Genomic DNA, 24,118 nt, shown 5'->3' with positions numbered 1-24,118 from the left:
AAAGGCTTTTCAAGATTATATGGATAAGATGGATTCAGTAGTTAACCAGCAGCAAGTTCTAATCGCAACTCTGCAAGAAGACGCTCGGAAGCGAGACTTGATAATTGAAAAACTGCAGCAGAACTTACTTTCGACAATTAAACAGGTGGAAACACTTAAAGCCAAGAGTGTCGACTTTGAGAATCGGTCCAGAAGGCAGAACCTACGCATACTTGGTCTCCCGGAAGGAATTGAACAAGGGGACCCCTCGAAGTACTTTGCTCAACTTTTAAAGGATGCGTTCCCTTCTGTATTCCCAGACAGTCCTCCGTTACTCGATCGCGCTCACAGAATTATGCGTCGATCACCAAGTGCTTCAGCTAAACCACCGGTTGTAATTGTCCGATTTCACTATGTGCATGTTAAAGAGCAACTTATTCGTGTGGCTCGGCATGTAGGGATGGTCAAATTTCAAGATCACAATTTTCGAATAGTAGAAGATTTTAGTCCAGAAGTAATGAAGGCAAGGCTTCTTTTTAAACCTCTGATGTCCGAATGTTATGAGAAAAATCTAAAACCTGCGCTCTTATACCCTGTGAAGCTCAGAATCTCGCCTTCGAATGCACCAAGGCGTGTTTTTCTTTCTACATCTGAAGCGAGAAGCTTTCTGAATGAGAACTTCCCTACTGCTACGGATTCTCATTGCTAATAAATGAGTGATTTTGATCGTGCAAGATGGTTTTTATTTCCAAAACCAGATTTTGTTTCTGGCTATTGGTGTAGGTTTACTCTATATTTTATACTCTAGTTAAAGTTTTTTTTCCAACATACTAATCTTTTTATTCAACTTACTTCAACCACTGTACTTTATCTTTGGTCATTATTATTAATCCTTCGAAGGTGAATTTTTTTTTACTAAGATGGCGGTTTCTTCTCTAAAATATTTTTGGCTTTTTTTTTGATTTCGCCATTTTTTTTCTTTCTCTCGTCTTCTTCCTATAGTGCATCTCTTATCACAGTTTAAATTTTTTTTGGTTTGTTTGGGTTTTAACCCGATTTATAAGTTACTAGTGATTATATTCTTTTTGGGTTTTTTTACTACCAATTATATTAAGAAGTTTGGTTTTAGTATAGTGATTATTATTTTTTTAGAGTTTGGGTGGATCTTTTTTTAATCCTTTATATACGGAGTTGTCTTCTGCTGATATGGGGGTAGATTTAGTTTCCTCTTTCCTTTTTCCCAGCCTATCCCTGGCTGGGGTGGTCTTTTCTTTTCCTCTTGGGTGGGGGGTGGGAGGTCTTTTTCTAAATCTTATGTTTCTTACATTAGTTTTTTTTTAGTTTTTTCATTTGGGCTGATTTTAAACTACTAAAATGTCCGCAATGTCGTCACTTCTGGGTCCACCCCTTATTTTTGTTCCTCTTCCGGGTGCATGAGTTCATAATTTGGTTAACCCTTTATATACCAAAGGGTTGATTTCAGAAATATGGCTCAGACCATTAATTTTGTCTCTTGGAATACTAATGGCTTAAACCATCCGATTAAACGGAAAAAGATTTTCAAAGTATTCCAAAGACTTAATGCTCATATTATTTTTGTACAAGAAACTCATGTGAGGAAAGAGGATAATTATCGCTTTTTTAGGTTTTGGAGGGGTCAACAGTATCATTTGAATTTGAATGCCAAAGTAAAGGGAGTTTCAATTTTTATTGACTCCTCTATTGCATTTGTCCAACATGATATCTTTTCGGATCCGAATGGTAGATTTTTGTTAATTAGTGGCTTATTTTTTAAACAAAAAGGTTGCTATGGTTAATGTTTATGCTCCAAATGTGGATTGTCCCGATTTTTTAAAGTCCTTATTTACTTCTCTACCTAATCTAAATGAATATAAGTTAATAATGGATGGTGACTTTAATTGTTGTTTAAATCCTTTGATGGACAAATCTATATCTACTCAGACTTTACCTAATAAGTCGGCCACTTGTATTAACTCTTTTTTGACTGATAATGGAATTTTTGATATTTGGAGATTTCGGCATTCTAAGGACAAAGAGTTTTCATTTTTCTCACATGTTTATCATTCCTACTCGAGAATTGATTACTTTTTTTTATTGACTCTTGTTTTATTCCATCGGTAATTGGTTGTAATTATGATATTATAGCCATCTCTGACCATGCTCCATTAAAACTTTCTATTAAATTTACGGATACAGCTTCTAGTGCTAGACAATGGCGATTTGATTCTACCTTACTGCAAGATCCGGATTTTATTAAATTTATGAAGGAACTGATCGATTTCTTCTTTTCAACTAATTCCACGGAGGATATTTCTTGCAGAACACTTCGGGACACTTTTAAAGCATATATACGTGGACAGATTATCTCCTACTCGGTTGGTCTGAGAAAACGCATTAAGAAGGAAACTCTTTTATTGGTTGATAAAATTAAAGAGATTGACAAGAAATATTCGATTACTCCTAGTAAGGAGCTTTACAAACAAAGGGTTGAACTTCAAACGGAACATAGTTTATTACTTACATCTTCGATTGAAAATCAATTAATGAAAACCAGATCTGATTTTTATATAAATAGTGATAAATCGGGTAAACTGTTAGCAAGTCAATTGAAGAATGCTTTGGTTAAACGTCAAATTACTAAGATCCGTCAGCAGAATGGGGATCTGACAGTTAACCATGATGAGATAAATAAATCATTTCAAGATTTTTATACCTCCCTGTATCATTCTGAATTCCCTCATGATCGTAATACCATGTGTGATTTTCTTGGGAAATTGAATTTTCCAAAATTATCATCAGATGATCTTTCAATATTAGAAAGTCCTATTACAGATGCAGAAATTAAAGGGATTATTTCCTCTATGAATTCTGGGAAAGCACCAGGTCCAGATGGGTATACAGTAGAATTTTAAAAATGTTTTTCCGCTACTCTTTCTCCTTGGTTATGAAGGGTTTTTGAAGAAGCAATTAGATTGGGCAATCTGCCACAATCTTTTTATAGAGCTTCCATTTCTTTAATATTGAAGAAAGATAAAGACCCTACTGACTGTACATCCTATAGACCAATATCTTTATTGAATGTAGATTCCAAGATCTTTTCCAAGTTACTGGCATCCAGGCTGGAGAAGGTATTACCCCAAATTATTTCGGAAGATCAAACTGGTTTTATTAAAAATCGCTATTCTTTTTTCAATGTTAGGAGATTATTGAATATTGTTTATACTCCTTCACATAGCACTTCAGAACGTGTCATTTCATTAGATGCGGAGAAAGCATTTGATAGAGTTGAATGGCCATACTTATTTAATGTGCTTGAGAAGTTTAATTTTAGTCCGACATTCATTTCTTGGATTAAACTGATATATCATACTCCAGTAGCCTCAGTGCTTACTAACAATCAAAGATCTCCCTTTTTTCGTTTATTTCGGGGTACTGGACAAGGCTGTCCTCTTAGTCTATTATTATTTGATATTGCTTTAGAACCCTTGGCAATTGCTATCAGAGAATCACAGAACGTTTTTGGCATTAATCGTGGGACAGATATACATAAGTTATCATTATATGTGGATGATTTATTATTATTTATTTCTGATCCTGAGAAATCCATTCCTGCAGTTTTATCATTGTTGGCTCAATTTAGTGATTTTTCCGGATATAAATTAAATCTTATAAGAGTGAATTGTTTCCTTTAAATAGACAGGTCCAATTTATGGAAATTTACCTTTTAAATTAGTTAATGACTCTTTTATTTACTCAGGGATTAAAATCACAAAAAACTATAAAGACTTATTTAAGGTTAATTTTTTACCCTTAATCGATCAGATTGAATGTTTGTTTACTAACTGGTCACCACTATCTTTATCTCTGATAGGTCGGATTAATGCTATTAAGATGGTTATTTTACCCAAGTTTTTATATATATTTCAAGCGGTACCAATTTTTATTCCGAAATCTTTTTTTGCTAATGTTGATTCAAAAATTTCCTCATAGATATGGCAGAATAAAAATCCTAGGTTAGGTAAAATATATTTACAGAAGGCAAGGAAGGAAGGTGGATTGGCATTGCCTAATTTTAGATTTTATTATTGGGCAGTTAATATCCGATATTTGATATGTTGGTTAAAGGATTGGGATATATCTTTTAGCCCTCATTGGGTGAACCTGGAAATTAAATCTGTACAAGGATTTGCATTGGGTTCTATTTTAGGGACTTCTCTTCCCTTTGCTCTTTCTAAATTGCCGAAACGAATTGACAACCCGATAGTTAAACATACTTTACGTACATGGTTTCAATTTCGGAAATTCTTTGAGTTGACTCAGTTTGTTTTAAATATTCCTATTGTATCCAATTGCTTTTTTTATCCTTCTATTATAGACCAAGCTTATTCAGCTTGGAAGACTAAAGGATTACTACGTATTTCCGATTTATTTTTGGATAATTGTTTTATGTCTTTTGAGCAATTATCTAATAAATATAATTTGCCTAGATTTCATTTTTTTAGATATTTACAGATTAGTAATTTCTTAAATACTGTACTTCCTACTTTTCCAAATTTTGTGTCTTCAGGTATTTTGGAGAATTTGTTTGAACTAAATCCTTCTCAGAAAGGGCTAATATCAAAACTTTACAATATAATTATGAAGATACGTTCAGAGCCCTTCTGTAAGACTAAAAATGATTGGGAAAGAGAACTTAACCTTACTATCCCTATTGAGAATTGGGATAAAATTCTTCAATTAGTTAATACATCATCTATATGTGCTAAACATTTATTAATACAGTTTAAGGTTGTGCATAGGGCTCATATGTCCAAGGATAAATTGGCTCATTTTTATTCCTATATAAATCCTATTTGTTACAGATGTCATTCTGAGATAGCGTCTTTAACTCATATGTTCTGGTCGTGTCCACTTTTGAAAAAATATTGGAAAGACATTTTTGATATTATTTCTGCGGTATTGAACATTGATTTACAACCTCATCCTATTACTGCAATTTTTGGTTTACCAATGATGGACTCACTCCATTTATCCTCTTCCGCTTGTCGAATGATTGCATTTCTTACATTAATGGCTAGAAGATCTATTTTGTTGAATTGGAAAGAAATTAATCCTCCTATCGTATTTCACTGGTTTTCTCAAACTATGTTATGTCTAAAGTTAGAAAAAATTAGAAGTGGTGTATTTGATACTTCTATTAAATTTGAAAAGATATGGAGACCATTTATTCAATATTTTCATATGATGTAATATGACCCTGTTCCAAGCCTATTTGTTTTTCCAGTTTCAATTTTATATATGTTGAGAGGATCGGAGTTGACGACACTGATGATTTTGTATTTTTGTGAGATGTTATAAACAGCCCTTTTTTTTCCTCTTTTTTCTTTTTTGTTTTTTTTTCCTTATTAGTTAGATTATTAGATTAGTTTTTTTTGCATATTTTTTTTTCTTTTTGTTTTTTCTATTTTTTTAATATATATTATGATATACCTAGGTTTGCCTTGTTTATTTGTATATTGTATCGTCCATGATTTGGGAATACTCATTTATACTGTAATCATTGCTTATGTATTCTTTCATGTTGAGTTGAAATGTGTATGTTTGTAATCCCGTTATCTATGTATCAATTTTATTTTGTTGATATTAATAATAATAGATTGAAAAAGAAAGAAAAAAAAACTTTTTTAACTCCAAGTGCCAGCCTAATTTGTTCAAGTTACACTCCAAAAATAAGCCTCAAAAGTTCAAAAATACACAGTACCATGCTAATAGTGATAGAATTAAAGTAGCACCTTTAGTAATTTCTTCATAGTTAAATTTAAATGTCCTTAAACAAAGAATTTCATTAATCATTCAAAACTAAATCAATTCAGAACCATTAGTTATATACAAATATAGCATTACATACATGCCATTTTAGCTGTTTCATCTACACTTAATATGAATAAATTGCCTCACTTTCTACTTAAAATAGTGAAGCTGTAAGTAACCTTTTAACCAACTTATTATTGTATTTGACAGGAAAATTTTTCAGCAGAGTCCAGCTAAGTTTACATCAACCTCAATTTCAACAAATTTTGCACTGAAATGGATTTAGTAGGTTTCATGAGAATGCATTCTGACCTTTATCAATGATAGCTTGTTGAGTACAGACTCAAAGATTAGTTAACATATTATGCACAAATGCTTCACCGTCTCAAATAATTACCAAGAGAAATATCAATTTTCTTCAACTCAGGCCCATTGATAAAATAAAGAGTATCTAAAATGTAAATGTTTTTGGTATGACTGCGCTTCAAAAATAACAAACTTCAATTTTACTTGTACACTTACTTCTTCATATGCCAAAGGCACATGGGAACACTGCAAAACAAATATGCCTGCCTGCCACATGTCAGGGTAGATGGCCAAGTGCTTGTTTACAGAGGCATATTTTAATGCACCTTGAAGGGAAAAAGGCAAAACAAATGTGCAGACATTTAGGAAAGCTCCTAGATCCTTGCCTAATAAAAGGCAATACTGCCAAAATTAGGTTAACTAATATACAGGAATGACAGAAGCTAGAATTCGAGGAGTGTAGTTAACTTAGATAGTTAGAAGTTTGGAAGAGATTATAGAGATAAAGTGGTGTGGGACATTGGAGGGATTTGAAAAGGAAATCAAGAATTTTAAAAAATAAAGCATTACTTAATCAGGAGGAAATGCAAATTGGCATGAATGAAGATGCAGAGTTCACTGACAGGAAAGGGGTTAACCTCGAGAAGACATCAAGTTTAGAGAGATTAGAACAAGCCAAACGGGAGTACATCATAAGTAAAGATCGTAGACAATAACAGCATGGATAAAAGTTTCAATGGCAGGTGAACAGCAGAACTAAATTCTTGGGGGTACTCAATGATTTAAAATGCTGACAAGTAGCACACAGTAAGCAATCTCATGGTGTCTGAACTTAATGAGAAAAAAATCTTTCCAAATATTTTATTTCAAATGCACAAATTGATAAACTGATATATTTCATCAGTGCAAACCAAGATAAAAAGCACATTACATTCTGTGCAAGACTTGGTTCCCAACACAACAACATTTCCATTAGATCAACAGCACATAAGTATCCAATTTACATGGATATTTCTTACCACAGAGGATGCTCTAACTGCTGTTATAGTTGCTTCCGATTCAAGATCATCGATATCGTGAGTTTCTTCATCTAAGAATTGCAAGCATTGTGTTATTTAGAATAATAATTCGCATTTGTATGATGTCTCAACAGAAACTAAAATCAATCATCAATTTTCTACTGATAAATTTCTGGATTATGTTCGGTTTGCCACCAAAATAAATCTGCTATTTAGAAATCCTTGGGGATTTACAGTAGCTGAAGAAATATTTAACCTTTAGTTCGACCAGATTAAAACTGTTCATTACATTTAAATACTTACTTGTACTCAGCTATGCAAAAAGATATCCAATAATGCTAACAATTTAATAATTATGAGTACATGTTATCGATAAGACCAATATAAATTAGGAATCAAGTCATTATACGATGGAAAATCTTGATCAGAACACTTCACTGAAACATAGCTTAACGGAAGCGGTGGTTTAAGCACATATCCACAATGCTCACAAGAGACACCCAGGCTAGGCTAGTTCAATAGTCCTGAACAAAATTAAACATCCTACAGTGCAGTGGGTAGTATGAAAGAGAAAGCAGCACTTACGAGTTATTTCCCAAATTCTGTGTATCTGTAGCAACCTCTTATATTCATGCATTGAGCTACACATCAGGACCAAGTGAAGACCAAATATTAGTTTCTTTTGAATCAGAAAATCATTCAGACTTTTGGTTTTCCTCAGATCAAATTCCTTGGGCTAGCCAAGGTAGCCTGAGAGGAAGCCCACCATATGGAAGCAATTGCTTGATTCAGTGAAAGGGTGAATGAAGAAGAGAGTTTTTAGTCCTGCAGAATGTGATCAAAATGTGCACAACCAAACAGATTACCAGAACAGGGCTTATTTTCCATGGATAATTATAAAAGATTGCTTAGCTTACTAGTAGCCTGTATTGGTGAGAATGTACAGCTGCAAGAAAAAGGTTTGAGAACCCTTTGCAATTACATGGTTTTCTACATTAATTACTCTTAAAATATGGTCTGATCTTCATTTATGTCGCAATGATATACAAATACAATCTGCCTAAACTAATAACAAACGATTGTCTTTATTGAATACATTGTTTAATCATTCACAATCCAGGCTGGAAAAAGTATGTGAACCTTGGATTTAATAACTGGTAGAACCTCCTTTAGCAGCAATAATTTCCTGTAGCTGTTGCCGAATAGATTTGCACAACGGCGAGGAGGAATGTTAGACTGTCCTCCCTACAAACTGTTTCAGTTGATGCCATAGTACAAGGCCTTGGTGAGACCGCACCTAGAGTATTGTGTGCAGTTTTGGTCCCCTAATCTGAGGAAAGACATTCTTGCCATAGAGGGAGTACAAAGAAGGTTCACCAGATTGATTCCTGGGATGGCAGGACTTCCATATGAAGAAAGACTGGATCGACTAGGCTTATACTCACTGGAATTTAGAAGACTGAGGGGGGATCTTATTGAAACGTATAAAATTCTAAAGGGATTGGACAGGCTAGATGTAGGAAGATTGTTTCCGATGTTGGGGAAGTCCAGAACGAGGGGTCACAGTTTAAGGATAAAGGGGAAGCCTTTTAGGACCGAGATGAGGAAAAACTTCTTCACACAGAGAATGGTGAATCTGTGGAATTCTCTGCCACAGGAAACAGTTGAGGCCGGTTCATTGGCTATATTTAAGAGGAAGTTAGATATGGCCCTTGTGGCTAAAGGGATCGGGGGTATGGAGAGAAAGCAGGTACAGGGTTCTGAGTTGGATGATCAGCCATGATCATACTGAATGGCGGTGCAGGTTCGAAGGGCCAAATGGCCTACTCCTGCACCTATTTTCTAAGTTTCTATAGCATCTCAATTGGGTTAAAGTCTGGACTCTGACTTGCCTGTTCCAAAGCATGAATTTTCTTCTTTTTAGACTATTCTGTTGTTGATTTACTCTTGTTTTGCAGATCATTGTCTCGTTGCATCATCCAACTTCTATTAAGCTTCAGGTGATGGGCCTTTACCCTGACATTCTCCTGTAAAAAGTCTTGATACAATTTTGAATTCATTGTTCCCTCAATGACTGCAAGCTGTCCAGGCCCTGAAGCAGCAAAGCAGCCCAAACCATTATGTTCCTTCCAACGTGCTTCACAGATGGGATGAGGTTTTGGTGTTGGTATGCAGTGCCTTTTTTCATTCAAATATAGCAGTGTGCATTTCTGCCAGAAAGTTCAGTTTTTGTCTCATCTGTCCACAGAATATTCTCCCAGAATTACTGTGGAACATCCAAGTGGTGTCTGCAAACTTAAGACATGCAGCAAATTTTTTTTGTTTGGAGTGTTGTGGTTTTCTTTGTGGTGTCCTTCTTTGTACACCATTCTTGTTCGGTTGTTTTCTTATAGTGGACACATGAACAGAGACTTTAACAAGCTGTAGAGATTTTTGCAGGTCTTTTGACATTACCCTTGGGTTATTTTTCACCTCCATCAGCATTGCATGTTGTGTTCTTGGTGAGATCTTTGCAGGACGCCCACTCCCAGAGAGAGAGGCAACAATACTGAATTCCATCCATTTGTAGACAATTTCTCTTACCGTGATCTGATGAACATTCGGGTCTTTAAAAATGTTTTTGTAGCCTTTTCCTGCTTGATGCATCTTTACAATACTTCTTCTAAGGTCCTTTTGATAGCTCTTTGCATTGAGGCATGGTGCACATAAACAGATCTTTCTTGAGAAGAGCAGGCTCTGTCGGTAACCTGACTTAGTGTGTCTTTTTTATATAGAGCAGGGCACCTCCACAAACCACACTTCCTATCTAATTGCATGGACTGGAACACCTGACTCCAAATAGCTTTTGTAGAAGGTATTACCCTGGTGGTTCACATACTTTTTTTGAACCCAGGCTGTGATTGGTTAAATGGTGTGCTCAGTATTGACGAGAAGTACAATTGTTTTTGAGCTATTAGTTTAGGCAGATTGTGTTTTTTTACTATTATAATTTAGATGAAGATCAACCAGATTTTATGAGTAATTAATGCAGAAAACCAGGTAATTGCAAAGGGTTCACAAACTTTATCTTGCATCTGTATTTCATCCTTGAACTTTTATCCTTTTTTACTTCCATTCTCTGGTGCCTTTTCTCCGGAGAGAGTAGGCACATGACTAAAAATAGAAGTTAAGTGATGCAAGGACTGAAGGGATGATGTAGATCACCACTAGTTTTAGCAGCATAAGAATGGGGTCAACTTTCTGGCAGATAATCAGCCTACTACCTAGGTAGATCTGACAGCATTGGCTGCAGTAAAGTACAGAATATGGAATGTGCACAATTAGTAGACTCAGACTTCATCTTAACTTCTGTATGTCCCTAAACAAAAGCTTTAATTTTGAGTTTATCAGCCCAATTTAAGTCAGCAATATCACCACAATTAACCCAGAAAAGCTCAAATAGTGCCAATATGTTGTCCCAACAAGAAATTTAGACAGATGCACCATTAATCAATAACATTGCTTAAAAACATTACCAGGAGTGTTAATGAAACTCCCACACATACATTAAAAAATAATTATTTTCTTGAATTTGGAGCAACATTTCTTATTTTTCACTCCATTGTGTACTTCTTCCATTACTTTTGAAAGGAATTAGTCACCATCTTGGATTTTCACCCAATAACACAGCCTAGATAGAAATTATGACCACAAATATACAGTTAGAACATTATCTTTTCCACAACTCCTACTGCTTCAAATAGTGAACTGAATCATGTCTAAGACGAGCTGTGAGCACTGGAATACATTCCAACTATTATAAAATAATTTGGCTAATCAAATCCCAGCACAGAGCACTGGATAAACTGAGACACTTGCCAAACGATTACTAGCTGAACAGGATAAAACTCAATTCCATTTTCTATTTTCAGAACAAACAGGAACTTAGCTGCAAGGCTCCTCAGCACTGCACCTCTGTTGAAGTTCATAGATAAAATTGAACAGAAAACACAACTTGATCAGCATCCACATTTCCATTGAAATTTCTGACCCAAAATGTTTGTATGTTCAGTCTTCAAAGCAGAGAATTCCAAAAATTCAAGAGCAAAACAATTTCCCCTGCCTTCTTATTGAGAAAATCCCCTCTAGATCTGCATCATACAACCAGATGAAATAATTCTATCTATCCTGTTAAGCCACATATATTTGAGATCAAAGCTCATTCTAACTCCAGAGAAAGCTGTCCCGCTCTACTTAATTTCTGCTCATTTGTCATCACTCTCATGCTAGAAAATAGTCCACAAAATATCACTGCATAATCAAAACACATTACAAATATCAAAGCAAGTTAATGTCGGTGAATCAAACACCAAATTTGTTACTTGATTCTTTATGCTACATTGTGTTAAAAATATTTAACAGACAATTTAATGAAAAGACTCCCAATAGATATGTTGTACCCTAAACATTCCATAATACAGATTTATTTTACTCTATGGGTGAAATCAAATTCCAAAAAAAAGATAGTTTTCAATCTGAGATTAACCACATTAATTTACATCATTGCAATTAACAATTCTGTCAATTACAGGCAGAAACTTACACAAGTGCAACACTTGGCCTCCAGATCTGCTCTGTCATTCATCAAAATCATGCCTGACCTTCTACATGACAGCTGAATATCACAGTTTTGTTATTTCTGGTCCAGAGTTCATGCCTTGTCATACATACTGCAGTTTGGCCCACCTTATCATTGCCAACCAAGTAGCCTTCCTGAGCTACATTTGCCTGCATTTGGTCACTCTCTCTCTCTCTCTAAGCCCTTCTAACTATGATTCTGTCCAAATGTCTTTCATTAAATAGTCCAGCTGTACTCCTTCCACCACCTCATTTGACAGCTCAGAGCATACACCCACCACCCTCAGTGGAAAAAACTTGCCCCTCAGTTTCCAGATTTAAAGGGGACCTATGCTCTCTTGTATTGCACTCCCCTATCCAGCTTGTTTATGTCCCTCTGATTTTATGACCTCTTTCAGATCATCCCTTAGCCTCCTTCACTCCAGTGAAAGCAATCCGAGCCAATGCAGTCTTTCCTTAAATCAAGCCCTCCAGTCCTGCTAACATCCTTGTGAATCTTCTCATCATCCCCTCTAGCTTAATCACATCCTTTCTTGTTACATGGTGATTAGAACTGCAAAATCTCACCAATGCTGTATACACCTTTAACGTAACTTCCCAATTCAATGTCCCATCTGAAGGAGGAAAGTATGCTCCACAGGTTCTTCACCACCATTCTGTCTTGCTGTATTGTTAATTCAAGAAACCTTGCACTCATAACCCTAGGTCCCTCCGTTGCACAAAACACCCCAGGCCCCTGTTATTTACAATGTTCTGCTCTAGATTAATTTTCTAAAATGCACTACTTAACACTTGCTTGAATTAAATTCCATCTGCCATTCATTTGCCCACTCTCCCAGTTGTTCCAGATCCTGCTGCAAGGTTGGACAACATTCTTCAGAGTACTGTACCTCTGATTTTGGTGTCATTCACAAATTTACTAATCATGGACCTATATTCTAATCCACAGCATGGGCCCAGAACTGATCCGTGCCACATGCAGCTGGAATAGGCCTCAAAGCTGGAAAATAACCTTTCACTACCACCCCATAACTCCTTCCACCAATCCAATTTAATATCCATCTGGCTAGTTCACCATGAATCTCATGTGATCTTACCTTCCAGACCAGTTTACTATGCAAAACATCAACAAAGGTCTTGCTGAAGTCCAAAACAACAACATTTACCACCCTGCCTTAGTCAATCCTCTTGGTAACACCTTGTTGAAAGTGAAATTCTTGAGACATGATATCCTACATGCAAAAACAATAGTGACCAACTCTAATCAGACCTTGCCTTTCCAAAGGTAGATAAATAGTGCTAGCTTACTGCCCTGAAGTTCCTGTACTTGTCCCTACATCCCTTCCTAAATAAATACACATTGGGCACCTTCCAGTACCTCACCCCTGGCTGAGGAAAATACAAGAATCTCTGCCTGGTCATCAGCAATTTCTTCCCTTGATTTCCACAATAACCTATGGAACAAATAGATCTCGTGACTCTGGAGACAGGTGGATCGAAGGTTGGTGTCCCGGCAGGAGATCAGTGTATCGTGGGAGTCGAAGATCTATGGCTGTGTATGGATCTTTGGACACAGAACTTGGAAAAAGCAACGCAACAGACTTTTTAACATCATAAACCAGAGAGTTGTTTGTTATGTCTCCCCTCTCACTGTGAAATAGAGACACTTCTTTCTCCCTTATTAGGGAGAGGGAGAGAGACTGTGATATGTCAAATACTGGGTAACGAGTAGTCTTTGGAGCACTGCAAGTCTGTGTCTTTGCTGTTGCTTTGCTGCACGCTTGAGTGCTCGGTGGTGGGTGCTAATGCTTTTTTGTTTTGCTGGGGGGAGGGGGATCGTTGCTTGCTGCCACTTATGCGCAGGAGGGAGGGAAGCTGGGGGGTTTTAGGGTTCTAACATTTAACTGTTGTTCATTCTTTGGGGCACTCATCTGTTTTCGTGGATGGTTGCAAAGAAAAAGCATTTCAGGATGTATATTGTTTCATGTCTCTGACACTAAATATACCTTTGAAGCACACACATATGCACATGTGTGTGTATGTATATACAGGTGTGCCCCGCTTTACGAATGTTCAGTTTACACCACTTAGCTTTTACGAAAGACCTACATTAGTAACCTGTTTTGCATTACAAAGAGGATTTTTGCTTTTACGAAAATTTTTCCCATATAAATTAATGGTTCTTCACTTTACGCCATTTCGGCCTAAGAAAGGTCTGATAGGAACGCTCCACCTTTGTAAAGGGGGGGGGGGGGGTATCTGTGTGTGTGTGTGTGTGTGTGTGTGTACACATACATACATAGACACACACACATATACAGTAAACATATATACACACATATTATATGTTTTTGCATGATTTTTAATCTATTCAATACTGTATAAAATATACTGAATAAGATTCACTTATTTGTTTTTTTTCTTCCATTTTTATGTATTGCATTGAGCTGCTGCCACTAAGTTAACAAATTTCATGTCACATGCCAATGATAATAAACCTGATTCTGATACTTGGTCAGGCCATGGGATTTATCCACCATTATACGCCTCTGGATTACCAACACTTTCTTTTTCACACTTTCAATGTTTCAAGACATCACTGTTCTCTTCCCTGAATTCCCAAGCTTCATTTGAGACCTTGCTCATCTCCCCTGGCTCCAAACATGGCCAGCCACACTGAAACTTAAGGGGACTGATTCTCTCCCTTGTTACCACATTACAGTTAGTATTACAGAATCTCTTGTAGTTCCCCTTTACCTCATCTGCCAAAGATACTATGTAACTTCTTTTTCCCCTCCTGATTTCCTTAAGTACAGTCCAACATTCCTGATATTTGCTAAGGAGCTTGCCTGATCCTAGCTGCCTATACCTGACAAAGGACTCACCCATTTTCCTGAACAGAGCCTCAATCTCCCTCATGAAGCAGGGTTCCCCAATTCTGCAAGACTTGCCCTTCACTCTAACAGGAACATATTGACCTTAACTTTCCCCATCTTAATTTCAAGAACCTCTCTCTTGTCAGAACATCCATTTACCTGCTAACCATCTCTCCCAATCAACATTCAGGAGTATATATCTAATACCATCAAAATTACAGTTAATTGGAGTGGCATCATATAGCTTTCTGGAGTAGAACTTACTGAAATAGGTTCGCAAAGCCACACTGCCTCGTTCTTTCCCAATTAGCTTACTTTCTTCACTCACCGCACATGCACAATTTCTATGACTCAAAAAGAGAAACCAAATCTTCCCAGTTATTTGTCAAGGGAGATCTGACTGCAGTGGAGAAGTCCCAAGAAAACTTGGCTGAATCATTGCTGATTTCTTATTTTATGTTAGAGATTATGCCAATTCTGATTAATTTTACTCAACGTTTAAAATGTTTGTTACCTTTTATCAAAAAGAACACAGTAATCATATCTAAAGGCAAACTGCTTATATCTGATCACTTTTAAACATAAATTCCATTTTTATTAAAAATTATGCCACAATAGATAACAACTATATTAACAAGTCTTGTAAACATGTCAATATTCACATTTATGCAATGAAGAAAATCATTTTCAACTTTTATAGATCTGGATATTGTACAAGTTACCTACAATGGCAAACAAGGAATAGCACAATGGACCGAGCTTTCAGTAAATAGTTTTGAATTGTTTAATTTGAATGGCTCTTGCAAATTGCTATTAACTTAATTAAATTTTTAGAAAGTTAAAATTGATTAATTTGAAGAATTTTGACAGCCATTGAACATTTCTGAACACCGAAAACATTTATGTCTTTGACAATGAATTAAGCAGAGGTATAGATTGAAGATGGCACTGGTGATTCTCAGCAACATTCGGCTGGTGGCCGATAAAACAAGGAAAAACAATTAAATACGTTGTTCATCACTCTTTTTTTGGCAAATGATCATCGCAAGCAATAGACCTTAATTTCCCTTTGAACTTGGAGGCAATTCAATGTGTCAGAACGAAGGCAAGTTCAGTGGGGCCCATCGCCAAAATTGAGGAAGACCCAAGGTCTGATCAATTTAAGCACTGGGCCAAATCAGAAAGGTCAGGTACAGGCTGAACTGAGTTGGTGGGGACCAGGCCCCAGAGTGTACTGAAGCATCAGATCTGGATGTTTGAATGACAATTTAGGCACCAGGCCAGGTTGAAAAGGGCAGGGTGTTGGGCCCAAGGTGAGGGACAGGCCATTCAGCTCTCTGCTCTGCTCTGAACTAAGAGTCTGGGGATGGACTCTGTGGACTTCAGTTCAAAACACTATCTGCTTGTGTTCACTGTCTGCATGGTTTGTTTTTTCTCTTTATTTTAAGTGAGTTCTTTTGGGTTTCTATGCTTCGTGACTGCCTGTTAGAGATGAATTTCAATGTTGCATAATGTATACATACTTTGATAATAAATTTACTTTGAACACTGAGAGGTCTTAACCAGCTTTCAAAGGTTGTTCAGCATCTTCTAAGCAGGATCTGTCCCATTCTCACTATCCACTTGCATGACACTCTGCTGTCCCAAAGGATCATGGTACTGAGGACCAGGGTGGCCTCGGAGCACACTGATGCCAAAATGCAGACTTAGCCCAGAGATCAGTAAGTTTTTGCTGCACAACAAATGCAAGTGTTTTTCCATGACATTTGGACTATTTCAAGCTCTTCACTAAACATTAAGAACACAAAAGTATGGAAATATTTGCAATATTGATAAAGGGAGTCAGTCTTCAACTTTTGCAAGTGTATTTCTAACAGCAGCAAAATTTGCTGCTAACTGGAATGACAGCATGCAGAGTTTTGGGGGATGAACTGACTGAATATATTCCCAAAATCTCAAATATCTCTCAACATAGTAAGTTGCCATGAACAATATTAAATGAATGGCATGATACTCAGTGATCATTAATGTATAAATGCTTGCTAGGCCAATAGAAAAGTAACCTAAACTTTCACTGATTGATGGCACCCAAGGGTTTTGTTTTCTGTTCAAAACAAAATGGAAGCTCTGACAATATAGTACTTTCTACTCAACTGAAGTGTCGGGCTAGATTAGGTGCATGAGCCTCTCAAAGCTTGAGCCCTCAACTTCCAACCGAAAGGAAGTAGTAGCAAGGCTGACACTTTCAGTCAATGACTATGTCCTCATTCAGCAACTGTTATGAACTGCATGCTTCACTCCAATTGCTTTAATGATGCAAATGACTGTATATTAGAAACCACTACTGTATAAGAGGGTTCTATGCATGTTTAAATGTGCTTTTATATTACGTAACGTAGACTCCCATAACTGAGGAATGTACAACAGCCCACATTTTGAACGAAACGGCTGGTTATTCTGTTATTTAGTTCTGTAACCATCCAGAAATTCAGAACTCCAACACCGACTTGTATAAATGCAGAAGTCCTGAACTTCCAGCCAGCTGATTAACACCATCACTCCAGCTTCTTATAGTTGCACTGAAAAGCTTGCTGTAGCCTCAGCAAGTTGATCTGACATACTGCTACTCAAAATCCTCGGTCAATATTTCTAAGATCACAAAAGTAGCCTTAGAAATATGATCATATTGAGTAATTTGATTTCACTGAAATTAACATGAAATGACAATTCTCTCCACTTCTATCGTTAAAACAATTGAACCTTCATATTTCATAGAGTAACTAAACAAGGCCATTGCAAAGTTAAGACGTGTAGCTTAGATTTGTGCACTGCTGACAAACTCCCTATACAAAATCAAGGACTTACAGGCACAAACCTTGGAATTTTAATTTAGGGAAACATTTACGACATCAATCTTCACTCTTTCATGTCTTAAGTTATAGGGCATTGAAAAATTCCCTGCACAGAGGAAATTAAGGCTGATCTTCTCTTTCTTTGGACAAAAGCAAGGGTAGTTTTTGGCTGATACCATCTGTTGAACTCAATAAACAGCAGGGAAGGTTAGAACTTGTATGCATAGTACCAGAGAAATCTGCATTTTGAAACTAACCTGGAAATATATCTTCATGTTCAACTGCTTTCCGATTTTTTTCAATTTTTCCTTTGTCTGGAGCTTCAGGTCTTGGAGAGTCAACTTGTTCTTCCAATATTCGCCTTGGCAAAGGATCAACCAGTGTCTGAAAACCATCACTAATTGCTAGCCTGCTTTCTGGGACAAAATCCTTTTCTAGCCTTTTCACAGGAAACCCCAGAGATTCTTTCAGAGTCACTGCTTTACGTGCCAGCGTTGCAGATATTTCCTCTTCACTCAGAGCAGGGTTTCCACTTGTTCTCAAAATATCATTTCCATTTTCAGCAATATTAAATATCTGTGTATTATGCAAGATGGAACCATCTTCGTTCCTGTTAGATAAAATTGTTTTATGAACATCCCTGTTCCCATTCTCACAGTCAAAGCCCTTGTTACAATCATTATTTTTTAATAAAAACCTTTTCTCAAAGTTGTTAGCACCATCTGATTCGCATTCATCAGGATTGCTTTCCATAGATTGCTTTCTACACGTTAGCTCATCGAGTTTAGACTTTCTCCTCTTTTCTTCAGCTTCCTTAAATGTAGTCTGTTCTACTCCATTTTCTTCTTCACGAGTTTGGTTACTCTGAGAGACCTGAATCTGTGGACTCCTCACTGGATGAAAATCAACTTCTTCATCGTTATCTTCCTCTAAAGGCACAGCAACAAGTTCACCTGAACTCATGTAATCACTTGTATCTTCAACTGACAACATATGTCCTCTGTGTAACAAAGTTTGCTCTTTATTGTTAAAAACATCACTTTGTCTTCCAAACGAGTCTCTCTGGTCAAAGCTGCTTTCATTCACTGTGGTGGACAACTCAAGTCTCCGTTCAGCTTTAGCTCTATTGGTTGTGCTGAAGTCCAGTGCCTCAGAAGGTGGTTCTCTGGACAGAACCCGCGGCCAACCACCCTTGGTATCCATCTCTTCCTCACCTAAAAAGAAAGTGGAAAGACAAATTAATAAACACATTTTGTTAATATTCTTAGGCATAATGCAGACCACAGACACTGTATATCCCTCCCTCAACATGAGATATACATAGCCTACTCAGTAAAAATATCATACGGGACCAACACAAAATTAGACATCAACTCTCAAAATTAATCTTCAAAACACATCTCTTACTTCCATCCACAGTTCAAGCATGGCAGACTTTTACATCCAAATCCTATTACTTTGGACAATAACGTCCATTTTAATTAGTTTCATGTTTTAGGGATAAGCAATCAATCACAAAAACATGCACAATTACACAATAATCTAGAGGCATAAGAAATCATGAAAGGTATGAAATTCCAATAAAAATTTCAAAATTTCAAATTATATGCAAAAATAGAAATGTACGATATTAAGCTCATTTCTGTTTATCTTTTATATCCATCTCAGAGCCAAATCATTTTGCAGCCAGCAAATTATTTCAGAAATACAGTCATTGACATAATGCAAAAAAATGACAGCCAATTAGTACAGTGATCTCTCACAAAAAAGTGATAATTGCTTTTCATAATATTGTCTAAGGAATAAACATTGAAGATATTAGAGATGAACCCTGCTTCATTCATAGAATATTTTGTACTCACTTCACTTTAATATTAAGCCCAAAGAAATCTACTCCAAGAGTATCAACTGGGATCCCAAAATTTTTGGAGTAAGATGCAAATCACTTGACGTTCAAAGTGAAGGAAAAGTGAATCCACCTGTTCAACACCATTTTTAAAACATCTTAAAATGATATTGCTCGTAAGCAGCACAAAAATCTCTTTCCACTGTTAAACGATATTTTAACTGCTCTGTATTGGAAGCATACACAATTTTACTTTTTGATGTCATACACTTACTTTTGAGTACAATTTTAAAGAGAGGATAACAAAAGCTCAGATTAACACTTTCTTTTCAAAAAATAGAAACAAGTGTTTCTACAAATACCATCCTGTCTCAACAACAAAATTAGTTAAAGCCAACTAGGTATCAATATGGGTTTTCCTGTTGGGAGACCTCTTGATGAACCAGAAGTAAAACACATTCTCCAAGAAGGTATCCAGACTGCGAAGGTGCCATATCCCAGTAAACGTAAAAAGCAGCATTGCAGCAGAGGTTCTTTCATTATCTGATCTGCTTTTGCTTTTCATTTATTCTGGTCTTTCATTTTTAATTAGAGACAGAGCAGCTTAAGAGCACAGGATCAGACGGACCCAGTGATATCAGCCTCCAGCAGACAGCTTACTGATGTTTACCATGAACACAAATAATACCTACTTGGAGAAATACTAGAAACAGTAATGAAAATTTTCCATTAAATATCAATCCTCCTAATGAGGGTAGCCATTTTCTTAATATATTATGTCATAGAATTTTTCAGAGAACTTAGGAACTGCTTTTACATAGTAGAATGAAGCTTAATTACCATTCAAACCCATATACATCCAAGCTTTAGGATTGAAAGAGCAATTGAAAAAAAGCAATACTATAATAATACAAAGTTATGGTGCGAAATAGTGTCCGATTTATGTGAGTGAGGCCCTCCGTTGGTTGGGGTTGACCAAAAATGTTGCATCCTAGCCAGTATGCAAGCTAGGGCAGTACAATATGGAGATCTTCCCCTTTCCATGCAGCTGATGAATCCAAAGCAATGGCAGAGAACGATACAACTTGACACCAAATGCGTTATAGAAATTGCCAGTCAGCATTGAACTCAATGTCGGACTGCCTTAGGGACTCCAGCTCCAGACTTTACTCCCAAAGACTTCCCCATTAGTGGGGGTATAGCCACAAAGCAGCGTAAATTCAAGATCAGAGCTTTTCTTCTCCAAAATGAGCTGACCAAAGTGACTAGTCTTAAGGCATCCGTAACCTGCTTTTGCCCCTACTCCTGTCAGTAGAAACTGTTCTGCTGGGCATAGTAGCTAAGAACCACATGAACGCCAATAGCTGGACTTGATTGTCAGAGATTATTTGAGACATATGTCATTGGGAGCATTTAATAGGGAGTGAAGTTTATCCCCACTACCTCTACTGACTATAACAACCTTAAAGGAATCAACGCTATCCATAAGCTTCAGGATCTTGACCTCAATACATCCTTGTGCAATCAGATTCTTGGTTTTCTCATTTGCACACCCCAGTCAGTTCAGATTGCAACATCTCCACCATAACCTCCATCAGCACATGTGCACCACAAGGCTATGTGTTTAGCCCCCTGCTTGACTCAATTTACACTTATGAATGTGCAGCTAAGCATCACAGCCTGGTATGGAAACTTTAATGCCCTTGAATGGAAAATCTTTCAAAAAGTAGTAGATACGGCCTGGTCCATCATGGGTAAAGCTCTCCCCATCGTTGAGCACATCTACATGGAATGCTAACACAGGAAAGCAGTATCGATAAAGGATCCCCCACCACCCAGGTCATGCTCTCTTCTTGCTGCTGTCATCAGGAAAACTGTACAGGAGCCTCAGGACTCACACTACCAGGTTCAGGATTATTACCACTCAACCATCAGGCTCTTGAACCAATTGTGATAAGTTCACTCACTCCATCACTGAACTGTTCCCACAACTTGTGGACTCACTTTAAAGGAACTCTTCATCTCATATTCTTGATACTTGTAGCCTTTTTTTCCTTTTGTATAGTTAGTTGTCCATTGCACACTGGATGTTTGTCCGCCCTGTTAGGTATAGTCTTTCATTGATTCCATTAATGTTCTTGGATTTACTGTGTACACCCATAAGAAAACGAATCTCAGGGTTGTATAAGGTGACATATATTACTTTGATAATAGTTACTTTAAACTTAAAAGGAACCCCAATTTATGTATATGCAAAATAATGCAGCAATTACAGTGCCTATAAAAAGTATTCCCCCCCCGCCCCGAAAGTTTTCTTGTTTTATTGGTTTACAACACTGAATCACAATGGATTTAATTTGTCTTTTTTGACACTGATCAACAGAAAAGACTCTTGGGTCAAAGCAACACTAATTTCTACAAATTGGTCTAAGTGTATTACAATTATTAAACACAAAATAACTGAATGCATAATTACTCATCCCCTTCAAGTCAATATTTAGATGTACCTTTGGCAGCAATTGTAGCCTTGAGTCTGTCTGGATATGTCTCTTAATCAGCTTTGCACATCTGGACACTGCATCCTTTCCCCATTCATCATTCTAAAACTGCTCAGGCTCTGTCAGATTGCACGGGGATCATGAGAGAACAGCCTTTTTCAAGTCCAACCACAGATTCTCAATTGGACTGAGGTCTGGACTCTGATCTGGCCACTCCAGGACATTAACTTTGTTGTTTTTAAGTCATTCTTGTGGAGCTTTGGCTTTATGCTCACGGTCATTGTCTTGCTGGAAAACAAATCTTCTCCCAAGTTGCAGTTCTTTCAGACGGCACAAGGTTTTCCTCCAGGATCTCCCTGTATTTTGCTGCATTCATTTTACCTTCTACTTTCATAAGCCTTCCAGGGCCAACTGCAATGAAGTATCCCCACAGCATGATGCAACCACCATCATGCTTCACGGCAGGGATGGTGCGCTTTTGATGATGTACATAGAGTTTAGACTGATAGCCAAAAAGCTCAATTCTGGTTTCATAGACCATAGAATCTTCTTCCAGATGACTTCAGATTCTCCCAAATGCCTTCTAGTTTTCTCTTTGCCACTCTCCCATGAAGCTGCAACTGGTGAAGCACCTGGGCAACAGTTGTTGTATGCTCAGTCTCTCCCATCTCAGCCAAAGAAGTTTGTAACTCCTCCAGAGTTGACATAGCCTCCCTCACCAGTCCCCTTCTTGCACAGTGACTCAGTTTTAGGCAGATTATAACTGTGCCATATACTTTCCATTCCTTGATGATTGACTTAACTGTACTCCAAGGGATATTCAGTGATTTGGAAATTTTCTTATATCTATCTTCTGACTCGTGCTTTTCAATAACCTTTTTGTGGAGTTGCTTGGAGTGTTCTTTTGTCTTCATGGTGTCATTTTTGCCAGGATACTTACTCACCAGCAGTTGGACCTTCCAGATACAGATGTATTTTTATTACAATCAATTGAAACACCCTGACTGCACACAGGTGATCTCCATTTAACTAATGATGTGACTTCTAAAACCAATTGGCTGCACCATGATAATATGCTGTGTCATACTAAAGGAGGTGAATACTAATACAATTAATTATTTTGTTTTATATTTGTAATTAATTTAGATAATTTTGGTTTGGAGAGATCGGTTTTCACTTTGACACTAAAGTGTCTTTCTCTGTTGTTCAGTATCAATAAAATCCAAATTAAATCCACTGTGATTCAATGTTGTAAAACGTGAAAACTTCCGGATGGGGGGGGGGGGGGGGGGGAGTGAATATTTTTATAGGCACTATGTATTAAAACCATAGATCAACATTAAAATTATATAAATCACATTCCAACTGCAGTTATTTCAAGTTGTAGTCCCATCATATGGTCAATGCAATTATTTCTTCCAGACAAAAATCAGTCTTCCAGTTCCCATTTATCCGGTATGTAACTACAGTTAAAATGTAGATTTTGAGGATAAATATAGTTTGATTTTATGTGAACATTTTATTTTATTTGGAAAAGCTATAAATATTTGAAATAATACCAGCCCAATGACAAAATGCTTTAACAATATTTAAACCTGCAACTCAATTTCAGTGTTGCTAAAACATGAGATGAACTGATAATAGTTTCCAGCAAATACTTTTTGACTCTGCTTTTAAACCAAACACATTACAATTCTCTTAATTATAATTACTTGTGTTCATTATACTTCTTACAAAACATTAAACTAATTTTTTTTTAACTTCTGACAAGGTAAAAAGTACACCTGCTTAATTACTTCAGGCACGATTTTTTATATTTTGTAAGGACCTAAATTATACCCATTATTGAACTTTCAAACGACTCAAGATCAAGCTTAGAAAGAGTGGAGTAAAAAATATTTCCCATGTAAACAATGTCCAACTGGTACCAAACATTGAGCTATAATCCCAGTGCCTTTTATGCTCACTTTGACCAACATGGAGGAACCTACATGAGCTCTCACAGCCCCCAACAACCCTCTGATTACACACTGAGGTCGACGTGAGAGCTTCAGAGTGAACCCACAGAAAGCATCTGGCCCAGATGGTGTACCTGGCTGAATACTGAAGACCTATGCTAAGCAACTGGCTGGAGTGTTTACTGACATCAACCTCTCGCTTCGGCAGTTTGAGGTACCCCTCTACTTCCAGCAGACTTCAAACATACTGATGCCCAAAAAGAATGCGGTAACCTGCCTCAAAGACAATCATCCAGTAGCTCTTTCATCCATTGTGAAGTTTTTTGAGAGTCTGG

General features: G+C 36.9%; 1 protein-coding gene across 4 annotated transcripts in view; it reads right to left on the bottom strand.

Annotated features, from left to right (window-relative positions):
- LOC140719833 (zinc finger MYM-type protein 4-like) overlaps positions 1–24,118 on the bottom strand; it is a 223,882-nt gene that overhangs the window by 106,991 nt on the left and 92,773 nt on the right. For all 4 annotated transcript variants that reach the window (XM_073034758.1, XM_073034759.1, XM_073034760.1 and 1 more), the window contains 2 exons: positions 17,739–18,695; positions 7,137–7,207 (listed from right to left, as the gene is read on the bottom strand). In XM_073034758.1, coding sequence (XP_072890859.1) covers positions 7,137–7,207; positions 17,739–18,695 — 1,028 coding nt within the window. The remainder of the gene's footprint in view (positions 1–7,136; positions 7,208–17,738; positions 18,696–24,118) is intronic.

Source organism: Hemitrygon akajei, chromosome 32, assembly GCF_048418815.1.
Source record: "Hemitrygon akajei chromosome 32, sHemAka1.3, whole genome shotgun sequence".
Lineage (NCBI taxonomy): Eukaryota > Metazoa > Chordata > Chondrichthyes > Myliobatiformes > Dasyatidae > Hemitrygon > Hemitrygon akajei.
This window is presented reverse-complemented; position numbering and strand designations above follow the sequence as displayed.